This window comes from Microtus oregoni, unplaced genomic scaffold, assembly GCF_018167655.1.
Source record: "Microtus oregoni isolate MIOR12 unplaced genomic scaffold, Mior012 000050F_007, whole genome shotgun sequence".
NCBI classification, from domain to species: Eukaryota; Metazoa; Chordata; class Mammalia; order Rodentia; family Cricetidae; genus Microtus; species Microtus oregoni.
This window is the reverse complement of record NW_024543231.1, coordinates 389147-416996: the sequence shown is the minus strand read 5'-3', so window position 1 is coordinate 416996 and position 27850 is coordinate 389147. Positions and strand designations below refer to the sequence as shown.

The 27850-nt window shown below is 38.4% G+C and overlaps 1 protein-coding gene across 1 annotated transcript; it reads right to left on the bottom strand.

The window, feature by feature from the left end:
- Positions 1–1318: 1318 nt before the first annotated feature.
- On the bottom strand, positions 1319–27533 carry LOC121436930 (FUN14 domain-containing protein 2). Its single transcript, XM_041636827.1, has 5 exons — positions 27383–27533; positions 24128–24278; positions 16369–16444; positions 6529–6660; positions 1319–2706 (listed from the first exon to the last, which is right to left on the bottom strand). The coding sequence occupies exons 1-5, from the start codon at positions 27465–27467 to the stop codon at positions 2629–2631; spliced, it is 522 nt and encodes a 173-aa protein (XP_041492761.1). The 5' UTR covers positions 27468–27533; the 3' UTR covers positions 1319–2628.
- Between the last annotated feature and the right edge of the window lie 317 nt (positions 27534–27850).

Sequence of the window (27850 nt, the reverse complement as noted above, 5' to 3'; positions counted from 1 at the left end):
ATAGACCTATAGTCCTTATTTCAGACAATGAGTGTAAAATCTGAGTCTAGACCATTACCTATTACAATCTTTCAAAGGAACTCCAACCTGCTAATCTTTATTATACTCACCAATAATCACAAAGAAAGCAGATGGACCAGAAGTCAGTTACCAGTTCACCAGAGAAGTAGTAGATGACCACTCCCCATTACATACCCAAAGGGGCATTGCAATAGCTTTTGCTGTCACCATACCATTGATGTGGGTAAGACATGGGGAAAGTGACAGCTACAGTCAGAATAATCATAAATGGCATACATAACTCAAAGAATATAGGTAAAACAGATGATGACTCACAGTTATCAATAAATATACTAGACACACAAAAATTACCTAAAACAATGTATGTGTTTGATACTAAAAGATTGTTGTTAAAATTTTCTAAAATAATGAGGTATTATACCTATGATATTTTTAAAAGTATACCTAGCGTTAGTGTTAAAGACATATTGGAAACAATAAAATGACTCTGGAATTTTACAATAATTGACAAAACAAATATAATTTCACGATTGCTATAGGCAAACAATTGATACTTTGGGAAATCACAGTACTATACTCTCTTATGTTTCCACAATAAATAGTGAAAAATCATTTTTAAATTCTTTTAGAAAAATATGTACCAAGGAGAGTTATACCACCATGTAAAAGGATGATTAATACATATTACAAATAGAATAACTTATATTGGCTTAAGTAATATCAAAATGTAATAAGGAAATACAAATAGGTGAATCCTAAACAGTTTTACACATCCACTGGTAATTTCAATCTTACAATTCAATACATCATTGTCAAGGTATGTCAAAAAGTAATTATCTTTAATGTATGACCTTAAAAGCACACTATTACACATGGGTTCATCTACATATCTAAGAATTCACTTGCATCAAACTAAAACTTTAACAGGGGAGAGTTTTCTTTATACAAATAATTATATTCAATAAATATTTGAAATTTATTAAGTAGTAAGTCCTGTGGGTTGTTGTAAGGAGCGGCGGGCTGTGTTCCTGCCACCCCAGCTCCCGGCTGCCTGGCTAGCTTATGCCCCAAAATAATTACACGGAAACTGTATTCTTTTAAACACTGCTTGGCCCATTAGTTTTAGCCTCTTACTGGCTAACTCTCACATCTTGCTTTAACCCATTTCTAATAATGTGTGTAACACCACGAGGTGGATTACCAGGGAAGATCTTAACCTGCATCTGTGTCGGGTGGGAGAATCATGGCAACTGTCTGAGGCGGCTCCTTTCTCCCAGCATTCTGTTCTGTTTACTCCACCTACCTAATTTTCTATCCTATTAAAGGGTCAAGGCAGTTTCTTTATTGATTAACCAATGAAACAACAGATTGACAAATGACCTTCCCATATCAGTGGGTGCAATGAAGACGGAAGACAGCTTTTGGAAGATGATTTCCTAGTTGGAATTGAGAACATGGTAACAGCCATTATAGCACACAGACTTTTATTTTAAAGAATAATTCTGATAGAGATTGCATTTGATGGAAACAATTTATTTCACATATGGTATCATTGTCTTTCTAAATTCTGAATGTGTGGAACATCTCTTTAAAATTCTGGCTTATATGTTATATTTCATACTAACTGAATAAAGAAACAGTACTTCCATAGAAGAATACTGCTACCCCTAATACTTTAACAAATTTCAAACCACAGAAAATTTTCTATGAAATACACATCTAACAGTTTCTTCTTTCTCCCACATAAATTACTTGAAAACAGCCATGAGATGCAGTATGTGGTAATGGTGGAAAACATTTCTGGACTGGATTTTAAAACCTACAAATGACTCATCTGACCATCCAACAATGAATTTCTAGCAGTTGGTTTCCATAAAGACCCACCTACCAAGTCCAATACCTACATCACTTCATACATCTTTAGCAGAAGTTCATTTCATAGTCAATCTTTTTAGTTATAGTACTTATACTATCATATTGGCAGGATAATTATAGCATGTATAAGTACCTCTCTTTCTATAATCTCAAGTCAACTAAAAAAGAAAGCACACACCAAGATACCAAGATCTTTCATGCTTAAAGGCAACTGTATTCATTCCTTTCCATGTATATACTAAGGTAAGTATATGCTGCTTTTCCAAACCAAGTTTGGAAAAGGATCTTACATAGCAGAAGGGAATATTTTTTCTTTTCTTTTTCACTTTTTTATTGTTTTTACTGCATTATACATTTTCTCTACCCTCCTCCATACCTCCCCTCTTTCCCTTTTACCCTCTGCCATGACCCCCGTGCTCCCAATTTACTCAGGATATCTTGTCTTTTTCTCAAAAGGAAACATTTTTACTAAGCTACTCATTGATCAAGTCATGAGGCATATACTGGGAGAGTCAACATCTATTGTCTTTTCCAACATGTCAAACTTATGAGAAGGCCTGTATTAACTTTGTACCAGGAGAAGCCTATGGAAGCCATTCAGATTTGCCACAACAGGGAAAAAGGTACAGGACAAGAGGAGCAAGAGGAGTGCTGATTGTCCTACGTTTAAGTGCAGAAGGTGCTGGCAAGAAAAAAGAAGAAATAAAAAACAATGGAGTAAAGTTGTATTTCTTATGATGCCATGCCAAGCAAAAAGCCTCCAAAAAATCCTCCAGTTACTAGAACATTCTTCTTTATAAATGACACAACCTGAAAAACAGAAGATTTTGATACAATGAGTTATTTTGCTAAGGATGCTGAACATTTCCATTACTGACAACTATAGGAAAAGTCTTCTTTCCTTATTTTCCTAAGCTCCTACCTCCCCTATACCTTCCTGAAAAAGTTTCTACTCATCTGAAGTTTGGTGCAAATACGGATAGGTACCCTGTATGGCTTTCTTATCAATTTATTATCTCTTCTGGCCACTTCCCTTACAAAGTAAATGAGAAATGATATATCCTACATCCTGACTTAATCATTTCTTTTTGTTTTTGCATTATGCAGTATGTGTGTGTTTGTGTGTATTTGTAGAACATGTATGCACATGTGCATGTACATATGAAGGCCTAATATTGATAGGTGTCTTCCTAGATGACTCCCATCTTATATATTGAGGCAGACTATCTTGCTGAACCTAGAGATTGCCATTTGGGCTAGTCTGGCTAGCCAGCTTGCTCTGGTGATTTTGCAATAGCCTTGAGACTGAAGGCAGGCCGCACTGGCATTTACATGAGCGCTGGGGATCTAAAACTCTGGTCTTTAGATTTGCATGGTAATCACTTTACCAATTAAGCCATATCCCTGGTATAGTCAAATCATTTCTTGAACTTAAGCACAGTGTCTTCATTTTCCAATTGAGTAAGCCACTCGCAACATTACATTCCCATCACTCTGTCCATTCTCCTTGCACCATTATGCAAAGTCAACAGTGTCTCTTCACTACCACTGTATCTAGAGATCTTGATTAGCTTTAACTGTCAACTTGAGACAACTTCCAATTATCTGAGAAGAGAATATCTCAATTAAAAAATTGCCTAAATCAACAGTTCTCAACCTGTAGTTCACAAGTCGCCCAAGACCATCAGAAAACACAGATATTTACATTAGAATTCATAACAGTAGCAAAATCATTATGAAGCAGCAACAAAAATAATTTTATGGTTGGGGGTCACCACAACATGAGGAATTATATTAAAGGGTCGCAGCATTAGGATTAATCTGGGCACGTGTGTAGGAGACTGCCTTGATTGTTAGTTGATGTAGGAGGGCCCACCATACTGTGGGCGGCACTGTTCCCTAGGCAGGTGATCTTGAACTGTATAAGAAAGCTAATTGGCATAAGCCTGTCTGCCAACCAGCAAACAGCAATCTCTGTGGGTCTTGCCACATGCTCTTTGGCTGTGAATTAAATTCCTTAGTCAGAGGTAATGCTGTATGGGATAGCAAGCAGGCAGCAAAGATACATTTGTTTCTCTTTGTGTTTAGCTGCCCAAGTTCCAGCCTTGATTTTCCCTCAATAATGGCCTGAACCTGGAACTGTAAACTGAATAAATCCTTTCCTCCCCTAAGCTGCTTTTGGTCAGAATATCTTATCCCAGAAACAAAAATGAAGCTAGGACATTATGTTTCCTTGCCCTACTTCCACTTAACTCTCCAGGACTTCCACATTTATTTAAACAAAGTACTATCAGAGGGAAATAAAAACATTTCACTTACATTATTTTATATGTATATCTGGGGAGATATGTATATATGAGTACACATTCATGTGTATAGAGGCCACATATCATCTATGGCTATTTTCACTCTATATGAGGAAGTCTGATTGTTGTGACAGAGACCATAACTCAAAAACTGAAAATATTCACTACCTGGCTATCTTCAGAAAAAGTCTACCAACCCAATATTTAAGTATTTCTATTAGTCATGTGCAGAACTCATGGAGTTTGGATATTTCAAAGATAAGCAGGAATAGAGATAAAAATGTAACTCAAAATGTTCACATTGGCAGTACACCCCACCCATTATGTACACCTATTCCTATAAGAACTAGTTAACATGCCAGGCCTTCAATCCCAGCATTTGGTGGCAGAGACAGGCAGATCTCTGTGAGTTCAGGGCCAGCTTGGTCTACAGAGTGAGCTCCAGAACAATCAGGACTATTAGACAGGGAAACCCTGTCTCAAAGAACAATAGCAACAAAAAACTTTTCAACACGACTACTATCTTCATTTCCTTTGTTTTCTCACTCACAGACAAAGGTCACCAAATATTTGAATTACTAAGGTTTACAAGAGGCTTAAGAGACAGTTTAGTAGTTAAGAACACTGGCTGTTCTTTCAGAGGACCTGGGTTCAATTCCTAGCAACCACGTGGCAGCTCACAACCACCTGTAACTCCAGTTCTAGAGGACCTAATGCCTTCTTCTTGCCCCTATAAGCACTAGGTATGCACATGGTGTATAAATATACATGTAGGCAAAACACCCATACACATAAAACAAATAAAGTAAAATCTTTTTAAATAAAAAATGCCTTCATGAGAGTGAGGTAGCACATGCTAGGTATCGCAGAACTCAAGAAGTTGAGACAGGAATTTAAGACTTTGTCTCCTGAAAACTGTTTCTACAGTAATGGTATTCTAAGACTGACATACCGAATATAGCTTTTGTAATTATAAAGCGTTTTATACTGCTGAGACAGTTATGTGTTCCATTTTTTCTTTTTAAATTTTATTTAAATAACACTTTTTCCTTTTATTTTACATACTGACTGTTTCTCCTCCCTTCTCACCTCCCAGTACCCCCCTTTCCATTTACTTCCCTCCCCTTCTACTCTTTTCTACTCTTCCTCTATCTCCAATCTCCATTCAAAAAGTGACAGGCCTGCCATGGGCTTAAGTAAAGCATGGCACATCAATTTGTGGCAGGACAAGTTTCTCCCCTTCTGTCAAGGCTGGGCAAGGTAATCCTGCATGGATAACAGGTTCCCAAAAGCCAGCAAAGCACCAGGGAGAGGTCCTGATATCACTGCTAGGAGCCTTACAAAGAGACCAAGCTATACAACTGTCACACACATGCAGAGGGCTAGGTCAGTCCCATGGAGGCTCCTGACTATTGGTCCAGAGTCCATGAGCTCCCAAGAGCTGAGGTCAGCTGTTTCTGTGGGTTCTCCAACACGACCCCCTGGCTCAAATAATCTCTCCTCTCATTCTTCAGCAAGATGCCCAGAGCTTGGCCCAATGTTTGGCTGTGGATCTCTGCACCTGCTTCCATCAGTTACTGAATAAAGTGTCTCTGACAACAATTAGGGTATTCATCAATCTGATTACAGTAGATGACCAGTTCAGGCACTCTCTCCACTACTCCTATGAGTCTTAGCTGGAGTTATCTTTGGTGTGGGACAATTGTCTGTATTGTGTCAACTGTATTTTAAATAAATGCTGTTTGGTCAGTAGCCAGGCAGGAAGTATAGGTGGGACAACCAGACAGGAAGTAGGGGCGGGTCAATGAGAACAGGAGAATTCTGGGAAGAGGAAAGCCCATTCCTCAGCAGTCCTGGCCCAGCCACAGAAGAAGCAAGATGTGACTGCCTCGCTGAATAAGGTGCTGAGCCATATGACTAACATAGACAAGAATAATGGGCTAAATAAGTTATAAGAGTTAATAAGAAGCCTGAGCTAATGGACCAATCAGTTTATAACTAATGTAGACCTCTGTGTGATTTCTTTGGGACTTAACGACGATGGGAACTGGGCAGGACAAAAACCCCCGACAACAATCTTTGTGGGTTCCTGAAGGTTTCCCTGGCACCAGGTTTCTCCCCAAACCCAAAATGCCTCCCATCAAGAAGTTTCTTTCGTTACTCTTCCCCTCCATCCTACCTCCAACCTGCCTCCTACACTCAGCCCACCCAAACCACTCCCTCAAGTTCTAATCCCTCCATCTCCCCTCCCCTGCCCTGTATCCCATTTTGTACACAAAACTGTTTGTACTTTTCATATACTAAATCTGAACAAAGCAAGTCTTACCTCCTCAGCTTTGCTCTTGACCTCAGTTGGTATTTGGTTATTCTTACGAATCTTCAACTGCTCTTTGGCTTTTTTCATGTCTTTCTCTACTCGTTGCCAGTCAACTTTGATATACCCAGTATGGTTTGCCAGCTACAATTTTAACAGTGATAAAAGGAAATAAAAAACATGGTCTTTGGTATTCTATTTTTCAAGATAAATTATGAAAGAGGTAATCAAAATTCTTTTGATTTTCTATTTCTGGAGACATTTGCTATTTGTTTTTTTTTGTTAAATAATCTTCAGGCAAGATGTTTTATATTCAAGGTTCAAAATACTATATTCAAGGTTCCATGCCTAGTAATGGAAATAAACAATTGTCTCCAATTGCTGGTAATTCTTTAATGTACATGCTGAACTTTCCTTTACACAGTTTTAAGTGAGATTTAAAAATAAGATGATTAAACTCAAAGTAGTAAGTTCAATTTTTCAGAAATTAAAAAATAAACATTTTTTCAAGGAATTATGTATAGAATGAAATTGATTCAAGCCAGGTGGTGGTGGCACATGTCTTTAATCCCAGCACTTGGGAGGCAGAGGCAGGCAGATATCTGTGAGTTCAATGCCAGGTAATCTCCAAACACTACAAAGACCAACAGAATATGGCATTAAAATGTTTTAATAACTTAGAGTTGTCTTGACATGAGATGTGTCTGCTCCTGGCAGCATCAATTACTTCAAAGAGGATGAGGGGAAACAAAGAAACTCATTATTGAGTTTGTTTTTAATGTAGCAAGGCTAGCCCTTTGGGCAAAATCTGTTCTTGCCTATACTGCTTGACAATATGCTGTATAAACTGGACATGAAAAACCCACAGAAAAAAATGACTGCTAAACTTTGCCAAAACAAGGCAGGATGCTCCTTCAGGGTTCCTGCTTCACAGAGAAACCGCCAGACATTCTGCAGGACACAGAGGAAACCGATTGACGAACTTTGCTAAATAGGCGAGACAGTCCTTCAAACTTCTTGCTTCACTGAAAAGTCTGCTAGATACTTTAGGCTGTAAGCTAAAGATGGATGACCCATTGTTACAGAAGAACTTTGGGTGACTGTCCAGACAGTCAGATGTCTATGTCATTTCTAGAGTTTTGGAAGTTGCTTGCAATGGACTTCTTGTTTACTCAGGTAATATATCCTTCTAGGGATCTTTGATGGAGTTAAAGACTAGATTGTAGGGATAAGTCCCGCCCCTTAAGGGGCGTGTTCGCCTCGGGCTAATGTCTGCCTATAAATTTGGCGAGCAAGCTCCGAGCTGCTCGCTTCTGCTTTCCTGGTCTCCGCGGGAACGGTGGTTCTGTAAGTCTATTTCTACATTAAAGCTATATATATATATTTTTACACTCTGTCTGCATTCATTTACGCCGTTACATTTTGGCGTCCAACGTCGGGCTATTTTGCCCCCGACTCAAGCGGGTAGCCCGCTAGCTAACACAGCACCCTCCCCGGTGCTGTTTTTCAGTTCGTGACTCCGGCCCCAGTGCCGAGTCCGAGACACACTCGGCGACACAGGCCCATTCTGCCTGCCTTGGCTAAGTTTTGCAGCGGAACCCCACTGCCTGAACCCCACTGCCTGAAGCTCAAGTACTTGCGGTTTTGCAACAAAAGCTGCCACAGCGTCAGATTTGGTCTGTTACAAAGTGACTTGGCCGGTTGTGGTGGCCCACGCCGGTAGGATTTGCTGAAGGAGGCAGAGGCAGGAGGATCATAAGTTTGAGGCCGGCCAGGCAGTGGTAGAGCACGCCTTTAATCCCAGCACTTGGGAAGCAGAGGCAGGCAGATCTCTGTGAGTTTGAGGCCTGCCAGGCCTTGGTAGTGCACGCCTTCTATCCCAGCACTTGGGAGGCAGAGACAGGCGGATCTCTGTGAGTTCAAGGCCAGCCTGGTCTACAAGAGCTAGTTCTAGGACAGGCTCCAAAAACACAGAGACCACCACTGGCAGGAACCGATCTTTGCAGGTAAAAAAATTTTCTTTTATAAATAAAATGTCTGAACACATTACTGTTCAAGAATTTAATGATTTTTTTAATTGTACCATGTGGGAGATTTTACAAGAGGTGTCTATCACCCCACATATATGGATCCTTCTGGGATTCGTAGTTTTCATTGGCACCAAATGGTTTGATAATAGAAATATGATAAAGTCTTTACGAGACGAATCCAGGATTCTTAAGGCAGAGATTGAACGCTTAAAAACAATTGAGAATGACAACAATCTTCTCAAGAATCAGTTTGAAGTTCTCCAGGCTGATAACAATCTTCTCAAGAATCAGGTTGAAGTTCTCCAGACTGATAACAATCTTTTCGAGAATCAGTTTGAAGTTCTCCAGGCTGATAACAATCTTCTCAAGAATCAGGTTGAAGTTCTTCAGGCTGATGTTAAGGAGAAATTCATTACTATGGAAGAGGGAACAGCTGATCTGGACCATAAGATTCAGTCCCTTTCTGTAGGAAATGAAACATTAACTGAGAGAATCAAAACTGCTGAATGTGACAATCGGATTTTGTCTAAAGCTTATGACAGATTGACGGAAAGATTGTCAATACAAGAAGGCACGGTTTATGCCATAAAAATTATGTCCAAAGATGAGATGTTATCTCTAACGGACAAACTTCATATTTTAGAATCCTCAATGAAGGCTTTGGAACATAATTCTGGACAGGAGATTCAGACATTGCAGAAAGCAATGGTGAATAGAATTGAAAAGATTGAGGAATTTCTAAATTCTGATGAGGAAGAGCAAAGGGTAGAAAGGAAAATTTTAACTACATCTGTGGGTAAGTCTCTCCGGGACAATTTCCACAAAGCTCTACCTACAGCTCTACCTGCCTTTCCAGTAATAACAACAGAGAAGGTGATTGGTTCCAAAAACCCTAGGGTCATCAAGGAGGATACATGGGAACCTGTGCGTATGAATGATCTCAAGGAAATAAAACAGGCTGTCATGACTTTTGGGATGCAAGCCTCTTTTGTTAAAGAGATGCTAAGATCTTGGGCCACGACAAGCAGAGCAACCCCCTCAGACTGGCTCCAGCTGAGCTCTGCAGTACTCGAGAGTGGACCGCAATTGAAATGGAAATGCTTATTCAGGCAAGAGGCTAGACTCTTAGAACAGCAGGAAAAAGCGAAGGGAATTGACATTTCCCTAGATCAAATTCTAGGTGAAGGGCCCTTTTCTGATCCTCAGGAACAAGCTAATTTGGATGAAAACACACTCTCCATGTGTACTACAGCAGCCTTAAGGGCTTGGGACAGGGTACAAGACCCAGGACAGAGAATGGAATCATTTGTCAGAGTTAAACAGGGTCAAAGAGAACCCTTTAGTGACTTTTTACAAAGATTAACTAAGGCTGTACAAATAGGAATATCTGACCCAGAAGCAAGACGTATAATGATTGAGTCTTTGGCTTATGAAAATGCAAATGTGGAATGCAAAAGGATTTTGGGTCCTTTAAAGCTCAGATCAGCGCCGTTGGAAGAATGGGTCTTGCATACACTCAATGTTGATACATTTGATTATGGCACTGAAGCATGGGTAGAAGAAGCAATTTCCAATGGTAAAAGGAGACACCAGAATACCAAATGTTTTAATTGTGGAAAAATGGGTCATATTAAAAGGAATTGTAGACAACGGATTTTCAGAAATAATAATAATAATAATAATAATAATAATAATAATAATAATAATAATGCATCTTTCAGAAATAATAATAATAATGCATCTTCTAGAAATAACAGAAATAGGAGGACTCAGCCTTCAAGTTTATGTAGAAGATGTGGAAAGGGCAGACATTGGACGAATGAATGCAGGTCTACAAGAGATAGACAAGGCAACCTGATACAGCCGGGAAACGTGAGAGGGGGGGCCTCACAGGCCCCCATGGCAAACATGGTTCAGTCATATCCAGTTTCTGCAGAGAACGTGCCTCATCAGGACAATTAGGAAGCCCCATGCCTACTGTTACAAGCAATAATGAACAGAAAGATAAGTTACGTGTGTTTTGGCAAACTTCTATAAATGATCAAAGACCTAAACTGAGAGTGTGTGTAAATGGCATTTTTATTACTGGCCTGCTGGACACAGGTGCTGATGTAAGTATCATTACCCCAGAATCTTGGCATCCGTATTGGCCTCTTCAGAATGTAAATGTTCAGCTCCTGGGAATTGGAACCCTATCTCGAGTAAGGCAGAGCACGAGATGGGTTGAATGTATAGGGCCAGAGGGACAAATAGGAAAATTAAAGCCATATGTAGCCAATATCGCAATGAATTTATGGGGTCGTGACCTATTACAACAATGGAATACTGAAATTAACATTCCTGCTAAATCTAGAGCCTATATTTCTGAGAATAATATTAAAAGATATTACAAACGGAGAAAACCGGCCATTCGGGCTGTACAAGAACAAGCAATTGATGTCCCTTCAGAGATACCAACAGCCTTGCCTCTAAAATGGTTGACTGAGAAACCAATATGGACAAAGCAATGGCCTTTAGCTGAGGAAAAGTTACAGGCTTTAGAACAGCTGGTACAAGAACAATTAGATGCTGGACATATAGAAGAGTCTACCAGCCCTTGGAATTCTCCTGTATTTGTGGTTAAGAAAAAATCAGGTAAATGGAGAATGGTGACAGATCTCAGGGCCATCAACAAGGTTATTCAACCTATGGGCCCTCTGCAATCTGGAATTCCTTTGCCCTCTTTATTACCAAAAGGATGGCCTCTCATAGTTATTGATTTAAAGGATTGTTTTTTCACTATACCTTTGCAAAAAGAAGATAGAGAAAAATTTGCATTCACAGTGCCTACTTACAACAATTCTCAACCTTCGAGGAGGTACCACTGGACCGTTCTCCCCCAGGGTATGTTAAATAGCCCCTCCCTGTGCCAATATTTTGTGAACCAACCATTGCAAATAATACGCAAGAAATTTCCCAAATCTATAGTATACCATTACATGGACGACATCTTGTTATCCGATTCAAACATGGATACCTTGAACAGACTGTTTGAAGAAATAAAGATACTTTTACCTAAATGGGGATTGCAATTAGCTCCTGAAAAGATTCAGAAGGGAGATTCTGTTAATTATTTAGGTTATAAAATAGGTTTGCAAAAAATTAAGACACAAAAAGCACAAATTAGGAGAGATCGCCTACGGACTCTTAATGACTTTCAAAGACTGTTAGGAGACATTTCCAGTCTACGACCAGCTATTGGAATAACACCTGATTTAATAATTCATTTGAACAAAACCTTGGATGGTGATAAAGATTTAAACAGTCCCAGAGAATTAACAGCTGAAGCAGAAAAGGAACTGACAATGATTGAGGAAAAATTACAACAGGCACATGTGGACAGGGTGAATCCAGAGCTCGATTGTATTCTCGTCATACTACCATCAAAAATTTCTCCTACAGGAATTTTAATGCAGAGAGATGATATTATTTTGGAATGGATCTTTTTACCACATAAACCAAGTAAGAAACTGAAAACTTATGTGGAAAAAGTCTCTGAGTTAATTATAAAAGGCAAGCTGAGACTTCGTCAACTAGCAGGCATAGACCCAGCAGAAATTATAGTGCCTTTCACTGCTGATGAACTAAAGAAATTATGGGAAGATAATGAACCATGGCAAAGAGCTTGTGCTAATTTTTTGGGAGACATTAATAACAACTATCCAAAAAGCAAGCGGCTTAACTTCATAAAGAGAACTTCTTGGATTCTTCCTCGAATCGTCCGTGATGCTCCAATAACTGGAGCCCGTACATTCTATACTGATGCCAATAAATCAGGGAAGGCAGGTTACAAATCAGAAGACTTGGATAAGGTGGAACAAAGTCCGTATACTTCTGTCCAGAAGGCGGAATTATATGCCATTCTTATGGTGCTAAGGGATTTTAAAGAACCTATTAATATAGTTACAGATTCACAATACGCAGAAAGAGTTATTTTACATATTGAAACTGCTGAATTTATACCTGATGATACTGAACTAACCTCATTGTTCCTCCAGGTTCAAGATTTGATCAGGAACAGGCTTTGCCCTATATATATAACACACATCCGATCCCATACGGGTCTGCCAGGTCCTCTAGCACAAGGTAATGCAGAAATTGATCAATTATTGATTGGTAGTGTGCTACAAGCCTCTGAATTTCATAAAAAACATCATGTTAATAGCAAAGGTTTGAAGAAAGAGTTTTCAATTACATGGCAACAAGCTAAGGAGATTGTAAAGAAATGCCCTACTTGCTCTTTCTATAACCAAACGCCACTGCCTGCAGGGGCTAATCCAAAGGGCACCCAAAGGAATGAAATCTGGCAGATGGATGTGTTCCACTTTGCAGAATTTGGCAAATTAAAATATGTACACCACACCATAGACACATATTCAGGTTTTCAATGGGCTACTGCCCTGAGCTCAGAAAAGGCTGATTCAGTAATCACACATTTATTGGAAGTTATGGCCATCATGGGTATACCTGCGCAAATAAAGACAGATAATGGTCCAGCATATGTATCTAAGAAAATGAAACGCTTTTTTGATTATTATAATATAAAACACATTACAGGTATACCAAATAATCCTACAGGTCAGGCAGTTATAGAAAGATCAAATCGTACTATAAAGGATATGCTGAACAAACAGAAAGGGACTGAAAATACCCCCAGAAATAGATTACATAATGCTTTATTAACCTTGAATTTTCTTAACGCTAATGAGAAAGGAACGACAGCAGCAGAAAGACATTGGATAATGGAAAAGTCTGCTGAACTAAATCAACCGATTTATTTCAAAGATGTGCTGACCTCTCAGTGGAAGCCAGGAGATGTGCTACGTTGGGGAAGGGGTTTTGCTCTTGTTTCCACAGGAGAAGAAAAATTGTGGATACCATCAAAATTAATAAAGTTTCGATTTGAAGAGGAGAAACCTCTTGGAAAGGAGAAATGACAACTCATCCACAACGATGATATTCATACAGGTGGTAAGAAAAACATATAGAATGGGGGCAGGGTTCTGTTCTTATCTCCACAGGAAAACACTCATCTTTGAGAAATTCAAGGGACCCTGGAAGTTTGGATACTGACAGATGGAAAAATACCTGCCCAATAGGAAATATCAAGAAAACTGAATGGGTTGTGTAAGTAATATTAAACCATATTTCTAAATTTATAAAGCTGGTTTTGAAGTTGGACTCTGGCTCAGTCCCTCTCCAATTCCAAGCCTGTTAGTAAGAGAAAAACCCAGAGTTTCTGGAGTTTCTGTCTCATGTCAAGAGCCATGATATGGGACAGAAAGAAATATGAGTTTAGAAAACATCTTTGCTTTTCTTCATATCTATCATACTTTTCATTGAATATATCTATCATGTCTTTCATTGAATATATATATATATATATGTCTATATGATTAATGTTTAAGTTTTTCATAATGAACAATGAGTTTTTCCTGAAGTGACATTTGAAGTTTCCAGGAAGAAGATGGGGCCCCATAACAACAACTCCACCTGGTTGATATGACGTCGTGATACTGACAGCGCTACTACAAGACCTGCTTTGGGTACCAGCTGCACAAGACAGTTCCAACTTGGTTAGCTGAAATGGTGCACATCTTATGCAACATTTTGGCCAGACCTGCACGAGAATACTCAGAGACTATTTGCAATCTTAAAAGACATTATCTTGAAATTTAACCATCATTTTACTTTCACAGGATCCCCCAGAAAGAACGTCGCCCCTATGACAGCTGGAAGTAATTCTAGAGAACGACGTCCCCTCTCCCAGTAAAGTTTGCCCTTGGGTTTAGGGACATCATTTAGGGGTTGATTATAATTAGTATATGATTGAGGGTTGGGGGAGGAATTTTATAAGCTCAGGGATCATTTTGAAAAAAAAAAAAAGAGGGATGATGGGATAATAGACAAATATATTGGTATAGATTCTTGTATATTGATACAAAGTTAAATTATATTGACTATTGTACGCATGCATGTTTCTACCTCTGTTTAAAACATTTTTATATATTGACATATATTGTATTGATATATATATATATTGTATATATTTACCACATTGCAGTGTACATTTCTACCTCTGATTAAGATACTTATATAATATTTGTGTATTGATATATATTTACCTACTGCAATGTATATTTGTACATTGTTTATATTTGGAGGTCATTGTCCTCATTTGTTTCACAGTCGTTTATTGTCTTAGTCTTTAAGTTAGATAGATATTGAGAATTATATAGACTAATTGTCATCTAAGTTTGTCATTTATAATTAGACTAATCAGGTTCTTTAGATATATAGAGATTATACTCAGTATAGATAGATAATCTTCAACCTCTTCAAAGAGCTGTAGAAAATGGCCTTTAATCTAACTCAGAGTTTCGTGATAGTGAGACACAATTGCTCCTGGCAACACCGCTCTATTCCCGAGAGAATGTTGAGCACCAAAAACACTCCATCTGGAGCCTTTCTATTTGGCAGAACTGGCCTTTGGGCAAAGAAATGCCCATACCTCAACCACTGACAGAGATACAGAGCGTGCATCAATGGATAAAACAGGACTGTCATATCCTGCCAAGACAGGGTAAGATAGTTTTGAAAAGTTCCTTGCCTTTAATAATGGTATGTCAGTTATGTTAGGCCTTAGCCAAAATTGGTTGACTCAATGTTGCAAACGAGACTTTGGGTGATTGCCCAGGTAGTCAGTTGTCTCTGTCAATTGTTGCACATTTTGGATATATCTCGTTTGTTGAGTAGTGTTTATTCCCTTCTCAGATCTTTGACTGAGTTGAAGATTATATAATTGTAGTTACTCTTTACATTATTTGGACTTCTTGAGATAGAAAGTTTAGCAAAGCTTTTGTTCTCAATATTGTTTGTTGTATTTATTATTTGTTGTTATTGTATGTAGTTGTATTTGGTTTAGTTCTGTCTTATTTAGACAAAAAGGGGAGATGTAGGGATAAGTCCCGCCCCTTAAGGGGCGTGTTCGCCTCGGGCTAATGTCTGCCTATAAATTTGGCGAGCAAGCTCCGAGCTGCTCGCTTCTGCTTTCCTGGTCTCCGCGGGAACGGTGGTTCTGTAAGTCTATTTCTACATTAAAGCTATATATATATATTTTTACACTCTGTCTGCATTCATTTACGCCGTTACACTAGATAGTTATAATTATAGTTTTTTCTTAGTTATGATAAAAGACAAATTAGATATAAAACTTTAGATAGGATAGATGATACAGTATTTTCTTAATTTTGTCAAATACAAATAGACTAAATATTATAATTATAATTCTTGCTTGATAACTGTTTTGTTATATATATATATATATGTTGTTCTCATTGTTTGATAAATAAAGCTCCATGGCTTATGGCAAGGCAGGATAGAGCCAAGTGGGAAATTCTAGAAGAGATACAGGAGAAGAAGGCAAAGCCTGAGAGACACCATCCAGCTACCCAAGGAACAACACACCATAGCACCACCAGTAAGCCACAGGTCACATGGCAATACACAGATTAATTGAAATGGGTTAATTTAAATGTAAGGGCCAGCTAGTAATAAGCCTGAGCCATTAGCTAAACATTTATAATTAATATTAAGCCTCAGAGTAGTTATTCTGGAACTGGTAGGCAGGAGAGAAACCTCCAGTGGTTAACAGCATTCAAAACAGTATACAAAAACAAAGGTGTATGCTATTTTAGGGCTTTATAGCCAAGGCTGCAATTTCTCACAATATGTTAATAGGCAAGAGGAATTTCCAAACATCTAGGAAATTTAATAGACAAACCTGAAGTAGAAAGAATCCACCTCCTACAGCTGTTGCAGCCAATTTTCCAACTTTCTGGAATACGAAACCAGTACACCTGTAAAACCAAACCAATATCAGACAAAGTGACAGGCTGTCAGATGCACACAAACCTGAACTGACAATGCTCATATTCTACATACCTTGAGATGATCTAGTTCCTTCCTACCATCTAGAGAAACAGAAAGCCACGCTAGCCTCCAGGCTCCTATAGTCCCTATTGAAAAATACCCATTATACATTTCAAAGTCCACACTAGCATCCTGGCCCCTCTCGCCTTGCCCTCTACCTTAAACCTCTAGGCTGTTTAAGTTAACATGGTTTCCTCCTCTTGGACACCCCTTTGGACACCCCTTTGTTCTCTATATAGACCAGGTTTTCACTTGTTCTCACTATTCCCACTGTTCTATTTTCTTTCCCTGCCATCTCTACTACTCTCTTTTGCTATTCCCTGCAATTTTTCCTTCTCTTGCAGATATGACCATGTCCAATCTGCTTCTTTTTTTTTTTATTTTTTTTGGTTTTTGGAGACAGGGTTTCTCTGTGGCTTTGGAGCCTGTCCTGGAACTAGCTCTGTAGACCAGGCTGGTCTCGAACTCACAGAGATCCACCTGCCTCTGCCTCCCGAGTGCTGGGATTAAAGGCGTGTGCCACCACCGCCCGGCCTTCCAATCTGCTTCTTTTTCTCTTGCTTTTAGACTCTTTCAGATGGCTCTAGATGTTCCTTCTCTTTCTTATCCACAATAAAAATCTCCCCCACTGCCAACCACTGAGCGGCCATTCCAGCGGTTTCTTTACTGCATCCCTTACATATACCAAGAATGTACGCATGTAACATCATATGAAGCTTGTAAATTAAAAATATACATACAAGCTGGGCATACTGGGGTACACCTTTTATCCCAGTACTCAGAAGGCAGAGGCAAGTGAATCCCTGTGGGTTTCAGGCCAACCTGGTCTACATAGAGAGTTCCAAACAGCCAGCGCAATGTAGAAAGACCCTGCCTCAAAAAAATATATTCAAATAGTCTAAACACTCTATTCGAAAGGACGAGATTTTAAACTGAATTTTTAAAAGATTCAGGCTGAGGAGATAGTTTACTGAATAAAGTACTTGCTATATATACATGAGGACTTGAGTTCAAATCCATAGAACCTATATAAAACTGGGTGTTTTAAAAGAGTAAAATCTATATGCTACAAAAAACCTACTTTAAATAAAAGACTCCATAAGTGACAAGTGGGAAATCCATTCATGTGTTTCTGCTGGCTGCTGCCCTGTGTGCTTCTTTCCTTGTCTGATTATTGTTGTGAAGTTGCAACCCTAAGTGGGACCGCTCTGAATACTATAAATCTTCCCAGAGCACTAATTTTCAACCTTTCTGATGCTGTGATTCTTTAATACAGTTCTTCATGTTGTACTTACCCACAACCATAACATCATTTTCATTGCTATTTCATAATTGTAATTTTGCTACTGATATGAATCATAATGTAATTATTTATTTTCCACTGGTCTTAGGCAACCACTATAAAAGGTTATTCTCCTCGTGATGCTGCACACATTAATAAAAATGGGCCCAGGACCAGATGGTTTCAATGCAGAATTCTACCAGAACGTCAAAGAAGAGCTAATACCTATACTCCTTAATGTATTTCACAATATAGAAACAGAAGAGTCATTGCCAAATTCCTTTTATGAAGCTACAGTTACCTTGATACCAAAACCACACAAAGACACAACCAAGAAAGAGAATTACAGGCCTATCTCACTCATGAATATTGACACAAAAATTCTCAATAAAATACTGGCAAACCGAATCCAAGGACACATTAGAAAAATTATCCATTATGATCAAGTAGGCTTCATCCCAAAGATGCAGGGCTGGTTCAACATACACAAATCTATCAATGTAATCCAGCATATAAATAAACTGAAAGAAAAAACCCATATGATCATTTCATTAGATGCTGAAAAAGCATTTGACAAAATTCAACATCCCTTTATGATAAAAGTATTGGGGAGATTAGGGATACAAGGTTCATACCTAAATATAATAAAAGCTATATACAGCAAGCCGACAGCTAACATCAAATTAAATGGAGAGAAACTCAAAGCCATCCCACTAAAATCAGGAACACGACAAGGCTGTCCACTCTCGCCATACCTCTTCAATATAGTGCTTGAAGTTCTAGCAATAGCAATAAGACAACATAATGGGATCAAGGGGATTCATATCGGAAAAGAAATTAAGCTCTCGTTATTTGCAGATGATATGATAGTATACATAAGCGACCCCAAAAACTCTACCAAAGAACTCCTACAGATGATAAACACCTTTAGCAATGTGGCAGGATACAACATCAACTCCAAAAAACCAGTCGCCTTCCTATACACTAAGGATAAGGAAACAGAGAAGGAAATTAGAGAAGCATCACCTTTCACGATAGCCACAAATAGCATGAAATATCTTGGGGTAACTCTGATCAAGGATGTGAAAGATCTATTTGACAAGAACTTTAAGTCTTTGAAGAAAGAAATTGAAGAGGACACCAGAAAATGGAAGGACCTCCCTTGCTCCTGGATTGGGAGGATCAACATAGTAAAAAATGGCAATTCTACAAAAGCAATCTATAGATTCAATGCAATCCCCATCAAAATTCTTCACAGATCTGGAGAAGACAATAATCAAATTTATATGGAAAAACAAAAAACCCAGGATAGCCAAAACAATCTTATACAACAAAGGATCGTCTGGAGGCATTACCATCCCTGACTTCAAACTCTACTACAGAGCTACAGTATTGAAAACAGCTTGGTATTGGCATAAAAACAAAGAAGTCGACCAATGGAATCGAATAGAAGACCCTAACTTTAACCCACAAACCTATGAACACCTGATTTTCAATAAAGGAGCTAAAAGTATACAATGGAAAAAAAGAGAGCATCTTCAACAAATTGTGCTGGCAAAACTGGATGTCAACCTGTAGAAGAATGAAAATAGATCCATATCTATCACCATGCACAAAACTCAAGTCCAAATGGATTAAAGACCTCAATATCAGTCTGAACACACTGAACCTGATAGAAGAGAAAGTGGGAAGTACTCTACAACACATGGGCACAGGAGACCACTTCCTACGTATAACCCCAGCAGCACAGACATTAAGGACCTCATTGAATAAAAGGGACCTCCTGAGACTGAGAAGCTTCTGTAAAGCAAAGGACACTGTCGCTAAGACACAAAGGCAACCCACTGACTGGGAGAAGATCTTCACCAACCCCGCAACTGACAAAGGTCTGATCTCCAAAATATATAAAGATCTCAAGAAACTAGACTGTAAAAGGCTAATCAACCCAATTATAAAATGGGGCACTGAGCTGAACAGAGAATTCTCAAGAGAAGAAGTTCAAATGGCCAAAAGACACTTAAGGTCATGCTCAACCTCCTTAGCGATCAGGGAAATGCAAATCAAGACAACTTTAAGATACCATCTTACACCTGTCAGAATGGCTAAAATAAAAAACACCAATGATAGCCTTTGCTGGAGAGGTTGTGGAGAAAGAGGTACACTCATCCATTGCTGGTGGGAATGCAAACTTGTGCAACCACTTTGGAAAGCAGTGTGGCGGTTTCTCAGGAAATTCGGGATCAACTTACCCCTGGACCCAGCAATACTACTCTTGGGAATATACCCAAGAGAGGCCTTATCATACAACAAAAGTATATGCTCTACTATGTTCATAGCAGCATTGTTTTTAATAGCCAGAACCTGGAAACAACCTAGATGCCTTCAATGGAAGAATGGATGAAGAAAGTGTGGAATATATACATATTAGAGTACTACTCAGCAGTAAAAAACAAGGGCTTCTTGAATTTTGCATGCAAATGGATGGAAATAGAAAACACTATCCTGAGTGAGGTAAGCCAGACACAAAAAGAGGAGCATGGGATGTACTCACTCATATTTGGTTTCTAGCCATAAACAAATGATATTGAGCCTATAATTAGTGATCCTAGAGAAGCTAAATAAGGAGAACCCAAAGAAAAACATATAGGCATCCTCCTGAGTATTAACCTTCATTAAGCGATGAAAGGAGACAGAGACAGAGACCCACATTGGAGCACCGGACATAAATCTCAAGGTCCAAATCAGGAGCAGAAGGAGAGAGAGCACGAGCAAGGAACTCAGGACCGCAAGGGGTGCACCCACACACTGAGACAAAGGGGATGTTCTATTGGGAACTCACCAAGGCCAGCTGGCTTGGGTCTGAAAAAGCCTGGGATAAAACCAGACTCTCTGAACATAGCGGACAATGAGGACTACTGAGAACTCAAGAACAATGGCAATGGGTTTCTGATCCTACTGCACGCACTGGCTTTGTGGGAGCCTAGGCAGTTTAGATGCTCAACTTACTAGACCTGGATGGAGGTGGGGGTTCCTTGGACTTCCCACAGGGCAGGGAACCCTGATTGCTCTTCGGGCTGGGGGGGGGGGGACTTAATTGGGGGAGGGGGAGGGAAATGGGAGGCGGTGGTGGGGAAGAGACAGAAATTTTTAATAAATAAATAAATTAAAAAAAAAGAAATTGGATATGAATTATAAAATAAAACTAGATATAAAAATTAAAAAAAAAATAAAAATGGGCCAAGCAGTGTTTATATGAATACAGTTTCCGTGTAAATTATTTTGGAGCACAAGGTAGCCAGGCGGCCAGGAGCTGGGTGGCAGGAACACAGCCCACAGCTCCTTCAACAGGAAGGGGCAAGAGGAGAGGAGGGAGGAGAAACTGCAGTCAGTGTGTAAAATAAATGAAAAAATTAAATTAATAAAAAAAATAAAGTGTTGTTCTATTCCCAAAGAGGTTATGACCTACAAGTTGAGAACCACTGTCCTAAAGGATTATCAAACACAAAAATATCTTGAGGACTCCAAAACTCTGCAACCCAATAAAATGACTTTAGGAAATTGAATTTCTATTTATAAGTAATGAATAACAGAAAATGAAATTTTGAAGCTACCATAGCATCAAAAAATGAAATATTTACAAGTATTTGGGAATCTATGTTGACCATATATTGTGATATATTGATTGTATATCAATAGACTATATAATCTACAAAGCTGAAAAAAATCAAAGAAAATAAAGCCATAGTAATTAGAATAATATGATACTGGCACCAAGACAAATCAATTTTTAAATGAATTATTTTTGTTTTTTAAGTGTTTTATTTTGGGGGGTGTGTATGTATTATGTGCACATGTTTACATATGTGTGCACATGTGTAGCTTGCCATAGCATACATGTAGAAATCAGAGGACAACTTGTACAAGTCGGATCTCTCTTCCTATCATGTGGATCCCTGAGATTGAACTCAGGTCCTCAGGCTTAATGGTAAGTGCATTTACCCACTAAGCTGATATGGTCAAAAGACATATCAATTTAATGCATAGATGATAAATTGATTTTTAATACAATATAATGGGGATATTCTATCGGGAACTCACCAAGGCCAGCTGGCCTGGATCTGAAAAAGCCTGGGATAAAACCGGACTCGCTGAACAGTGGATAATGAGGACTACTGAGAACTCAAGAACAATGGCAATGGGTTTTTGATCCTACTGCACGTACTGGCTTTGTGGGAGCCTAGGCAGTTTGGATGCTCACCTTACTAGACCTGGATGGAGGTGGGTGGTCCTTGGACTTCCCACAGGGCAGGGAACCCTGATTGCTCTTCGGGCTGACAATGGAGGGGGACGGAAATGGGAGGCAGTGGGGGGGAGGAGACAGAAATCTTTAATAAATAATAAATAAATAAATAAAAGAAAAAAAAGACATGGAATTAAAGCACACCTGTTCCCTTTTCATGTTTTATGATTAGATTGTTTCTACTTTCAGGTATTACAAATAAAACTAGAACATCTGTATGAAAATTTTTTTATAAAGCATCTGCTTTCCTTTATATTATTTAAGTGCCAATGAATAGTGTGCCTGAGGCATATTACAAGTGTGGAGGTATACAACACTACTTGGGAGACAGAGGAAAGAACATCACAAGTTCTGGGCCATGCTGAGCCATAGACCCCTTTGGAAAAGAAAACAAAACCAAAACGCACACAAAAAAAGCCTCTTAAAACTCAATACTACAAAAAAAAAATGACAATTTCACAGGGATAAAAACATGAATTTAATAAAAGACAAAATTTAAGTAATAAATATGTTTCTAAGATTGATGGATTAGTCATTGACTCACTAAACTGGCTACTATTATGATAAAAAATATCAACAAATGAAAACTGCCACATTAATATGTGACACAGCTAATATAAGTGTGTAGTGGCATTTCAACTTTTTTAAAATAAATAAAGTCGTCCTGAAGATCTGAGGGTAAAACAGTCCCACTGATTAGCCTTACAGACCAGATTATGGTAATGCAGACCTTTAATCCCAGTAGCCACAATAACACACACATTTAATCCCAGTAGCCATAATGACACACATCTGTAATCCCAGTAGCCACACTAGTTGCCATAGAAATTGGGCACTGCATGCCTTTAATGACGGTGGTGCACGCATTTAATCCCAGCCCTAGAGAAGATTATAAAATGGGAAAAAATAGCTTTCAGACACAAATCTTATTCTGAGATTCTTGGAGGCAGGATCACCATTTCGGATTGAGGTGGAGGTAAGAGTCAGTGGCTGGCTATTTTACTTTTTGGACCTTCAGGTTGAACCCCAATTCCTGACCCTGAGCTTTTATTATTTGTGCTTCATAAGTAAGTGGATAGCTTCTTAATCTACCTCTTGCTGACTATGTCGCCTTGATCTAGAATCTAGATAAACATTCTGAACCTCAGTTTCTACAAAAAGTACAGAATTTTAAAAAGTACCAAGTTCAGAGTCATTTTAAGAAGAAAATGAGATACCTATATATATAAACTTAAAATAGTGCCTGATTTGCACCAAGTACCTGTATGTAAGGGTTTTGTCACCAGACATTTTATGGTTAAGGGAACAGTATTTATTGTAGATATGAGAGAAAGAACAGCCAGGGGCATCTGGAAGAGTCCAGAACAGAAAGAGAAGTAGATTAAACATGTCCAGCAGACTGGATATGGCCAAGGCTTCTGGAGAGAGAATAGCAGGGAATAGAGAATAGAGAGAGCAGAGTAAGAAGAGCAAGATCAGAGAATAGTCAGAATAGCCAGATTATAAGAAGGGTGAGTAGCTAGGTGGGGAGGGGTGAAAGGCTAGGAGATTGGTATGGTGGCTTTGAAATATTTAATAAGTACTTGTGAGTAAAAGGACCAAGGAAGCGTGGAGGTTAGCATGGACCTTGAAATGCTGATAGGTGCTGCTGGTATATGTTAACTGGAGAGCCATGTGTCTCTTTTGCCAGAGGTAAGGGAAATGATTCCTTTCGGTAGAAGAGAACCAACTTCACAAGTTCTTGAGGAATGCTAACTTTTACCTAACCACCAGAAATCCTCCTATAGTTCAGGTAGAGTTCATTTTTGGATATTTGGACTGCTTTTTGGAGTTTGGAGGATTAGAGTGTCCTTTGGGCCTGACAGTAGCATGTAAAATTATCAAACAGTACTTTAATTTAATAGTTTATGACATGTGTTGGCCAATTTCAGTGAAGTCAATGTGTTTCAAATAATTAGAGAAGACAGTTTATGTAACTATACTACCAAATCAGGCACAAAAGAACTGAAAATCTTTAACATCACTTACCATCCAGTAACACCTCCAATTAACAGCTGGGTTGCTACACTATACTTTTCAGCTGATGGCCCAGATTCCTGCCCAAACAGCTTACGCCACCATGGTTGCTTTTTAGTAAATTCTGCAAGATCCAGTGCCTCAAATTTTCCATCAAAGTTTCCTATAAGAGAATTAAGATATCCAGTTAATGGTTGCTGAGGAAGGAGAAGACATTTTTTTCAGTGGTATATCTAATGGTAAGGTGCCACGCTCTAGTAAATAAACTCTCATCCATGTTTCTGTAAACAGCCCTAGTGAAACTCAATGGGTCATCAAAAATAAAGTATAGGGAAGACAAGACAACAATTGAAGAGGGTATTTTGGAAAAGGATAAGGATGAGCAGAAATTGGCAAGGACAAAAAAGGGTTATGGGATGGGTATAAATATGATCAAAACACATTATATACAAGCATGTAAAGTCATAATAAAATCCATCACCTTTATGATTAATATAGGCTAATAAAAAACTAAGAAAACTAAGATAAAAATATTTCCTTTTATAATAATTTACCACCATTTCTAACTAGATTAAGAGATTTTAAAACAAACAGTTATAATAAAAAATATACAAATGTTCTATTTTAAATAGTAAATTACCTCTGAAATTCTGGGTTGGAATTTTGGAAAAACTGCCTAAAATAAACAAATTTGAATATCTAAATTATGTCTGAAATTCTGGGTTGAATTTTGGAAAATCTGAATAAAATAAAAAAATTGAATATCTTTATTGGTCTTCTATTGTTCTTCCTCTCAAATTTAAAACAAATTAAACTGACCTAGGAAAAACAAGTACTATTGGATAAAAGCATTCTAAATATAAATATTTTCAATTTACCTCTTTAGGTAATACCAATTTTCTGTATTATATGGATTTCCAGTGAATAAAGCAAACAATGTTTGAATGAGTGCTTACTAATTTATAAACTTAGTAACAAACTAAATGCACAGAAAAATGTAGGTACCATTTATTAATCTCATTTTGTAATCAGGAAACAACACACTTTGGAATGTAATACTTAGATCAGGAAAGGAAAACAAGACAACAAAACATCTTGTTTGTACAAAAATCATCTTGGGTTTACCTGTTATATCAAGTCCTTCCCTGAAAACATTATCAAGACAACAAATGTCAAAAACTTACTATCCAAGACTATGTAAAAACAAAAGAAAAAGGCAAGAATTGTCATTTAAAAATAAAATAAAAAATAGAGGCAAAATCAGAGATGATCAAGATATTAAGTTAAGCAAAAATGTTCAGAAGGTTACATACATATCCAATTGGAGTCCAAAAAGATTACTGGGATGGGAGAGAAGTAACATTATAATATAATACTTAGATTTAAAAAATGTCCATTACAGGTTAAGGCAGAGGTTCTCAACCTGTAGATGGCAAGCACTTTGGGGAGGGTTGCATATCATATATCTTGCATATTAGATATTTACATTATAATTCATACCAGTAGCAAAATGACAGTTATGAAGTAGCAATGAAAGTAATTTTATGGTTGGGTTCACCACAACATGAGGTACTGTATTAAAGGGTTACAACATTAGCAAGGATGAAAACCACTGAGTTAAGAAATCCTAAAATTTATATAGACAAAGGACCAATAATAGTGTTCCAGTTACAAAAGTTGTACAACAAAATGCCCCCAAACACCATGAAACAAAGCTAAGGTGTCCAGTTCTTTGCACGTGGAATTCAGTCACAGCATTAAGACTGCTCTATTATTCTGTGATATCTGAGGCTTTAGCTAGATAACTTATTGTGCAGGGTCTAAAACAATCTGAGAAGTCTACAGTTACATGTACAGACTACTTTTCTCAGAGGCTAGAGTGGGTTACCTTAATACCATTGTAATTAGCTCCCTCACAAATGGAGGAAAGATTAGGGACCTGGAAAAAAATACTCTCATCATTTTAAGTCCTGGCCTCAGAAACCATGCAGTTTTACTACCATCAAATTAGACTAGAGTAGTTCCCATCCAGATTCAGGAATAAGAAATATAGACTTCAAGTTCTACTGAGAGGGGAATATTAAAGTGGCCATGTGGGAAAATATATCTTCTATATGATACATGGCCACAATAATCTTAGTGGGAAAGTTTAAGGGCATTCAAAACTTACAAGAGCCACTTAAACTTAATTTGAAGATTTATAAAGCTACAATATTCAATAAGATGCTACATCGACCCAAGTATACACAAAAATGTTAGTTGAAAACAAAGTCTAGAAATAGATTTATACATACTATTATGTCACTTTCCTAACAAGGTGTATCCAGGTAATTCTACAGTAGAAAGCAAGTCTTCTCAGTTTTGTTAGAAGCAGTATTCATGTGTTTTTTTAAACAAATGATCTACCTTATACCATACACAATAAAACAATCTATGTAACATAACAATAACATATCACCACCATGTTGAAGAAAATATCGCTGAAAACAAGTCTTTTTAATGTAATTTTACCAAGCCCATCCACACAACAGATGGCTCCAGTCAAACGAGGAATTAAGTTGATGATGGTGGATGAAGTGGAGTGAATAAAAATCAGAGTGCCCTATAGCCTACCCAATTTCATCAGTTGTTCATTAAGTACTGCTAAACAAAACTTACAAGCCTCGTCTATGGGCCAAGGAAAACAATGATAATTACTATAAGAAACTACAATTCATGTAAGCCTCAAGATGTCTCAGAAATTCCTAGGTTCTCTCTATAGCAATTGCATCGCATGTGCTGGTTACAACCTAAATTTAATGAATCGACTGACTTAACGTTAACCAAATTAGAGTAAGAAGAATAACTTAAATGAATCGCTGCACTGGAGTTTTGTTTTTCAGTAGGATGACTAAAAGTACCATCCTATACCTCCTACTAATTAACGAAAATGAGGACTGCCAGAAATTTGAGAGGCACATCCTAAGAGACAAACACATTTTTGTCAGAGAGCCAAAACGCTTGAGAACAAGAACTGAATCTCTGTAGGATACCTCGGTAGGGGCGGTGCTAGAAGCCCGGAGGAGGTGAGCCAAGAAAATGTCCCAGGACAGCTCTGCAACCAGTCTGAGCATAACCTTGGCCAGGGGCCGAAAAGTCTCCAAGCCTCTCTGGGCGCTACTGAGGCTCCCTGCCGCAGGAGGAATGCGGCAGGCCCTCGGCTGTCCCTCATCCTAAACCAGGAAGGCGGTTCCACCCTCGACCCTCCGCGTGAGCTTCTGCCTTTACCTTGACTCGTGGCGGCCATTTCGGGGGAACTAGTATCGCGAGGACACAGTTGCAGATCGCGGGACCAAGGACAGGCGTTAGTCATCCGCAACTGGCTTCCGGCAAGAGGGGCAGATACTTCCAGTCCCCTGGCAGCAAAAGAGGGCGGGCCTGGCGCAGTGAGACAGCTTTTCTGTCCCAGAGCATTGCTTCACCAACCTAAGCTGCAACCCCACACTCACGCAGAAGAATGCTTGCTATTCCTGCAGAAAGCCTGTTCGCCTTAGGAATGCCACGGTTTATTTCAGATTTATTTATTTATTTATTTATTTATTTATTTATTTATTTATTTATTTATTTATTTCAGATTGTTCGTATTTACGTAAGCAGTGAGCAGAATGCTTGCTATTCCTGCACAAAGTCTCTTCGCTTTAGGAATGCCACGGTTTATTTCAGCTTCATTTATTTATTTATTTCAGATTGTTCGTA

Excerpts from the sequence above, each read along its gene's own strand:
- LOC121436930 (XM_041636827.1), bottom strand. The coding sequence starts at position 27,467 with ATGACTAACGCCTGTCCTTGGTCCCGCGATCTGCAACTGTGTCCTCGC. Across the intron at positions 24,279-27,382 it reads AATGGCCGCCACGAGTCAAG|GAAACTTTGATGGAAAATTT; the intron begins GTAAAGGCAGAA and ends ATTCTCTTATAG. Across the intron at positions 6,661-16,368 it reads GTGGATTCTTTCTACTTCAG|CTGGCAAACCATACTGGGTA; the intron begins GTTTGTCTATTA and ends TTAAAATTGTAG.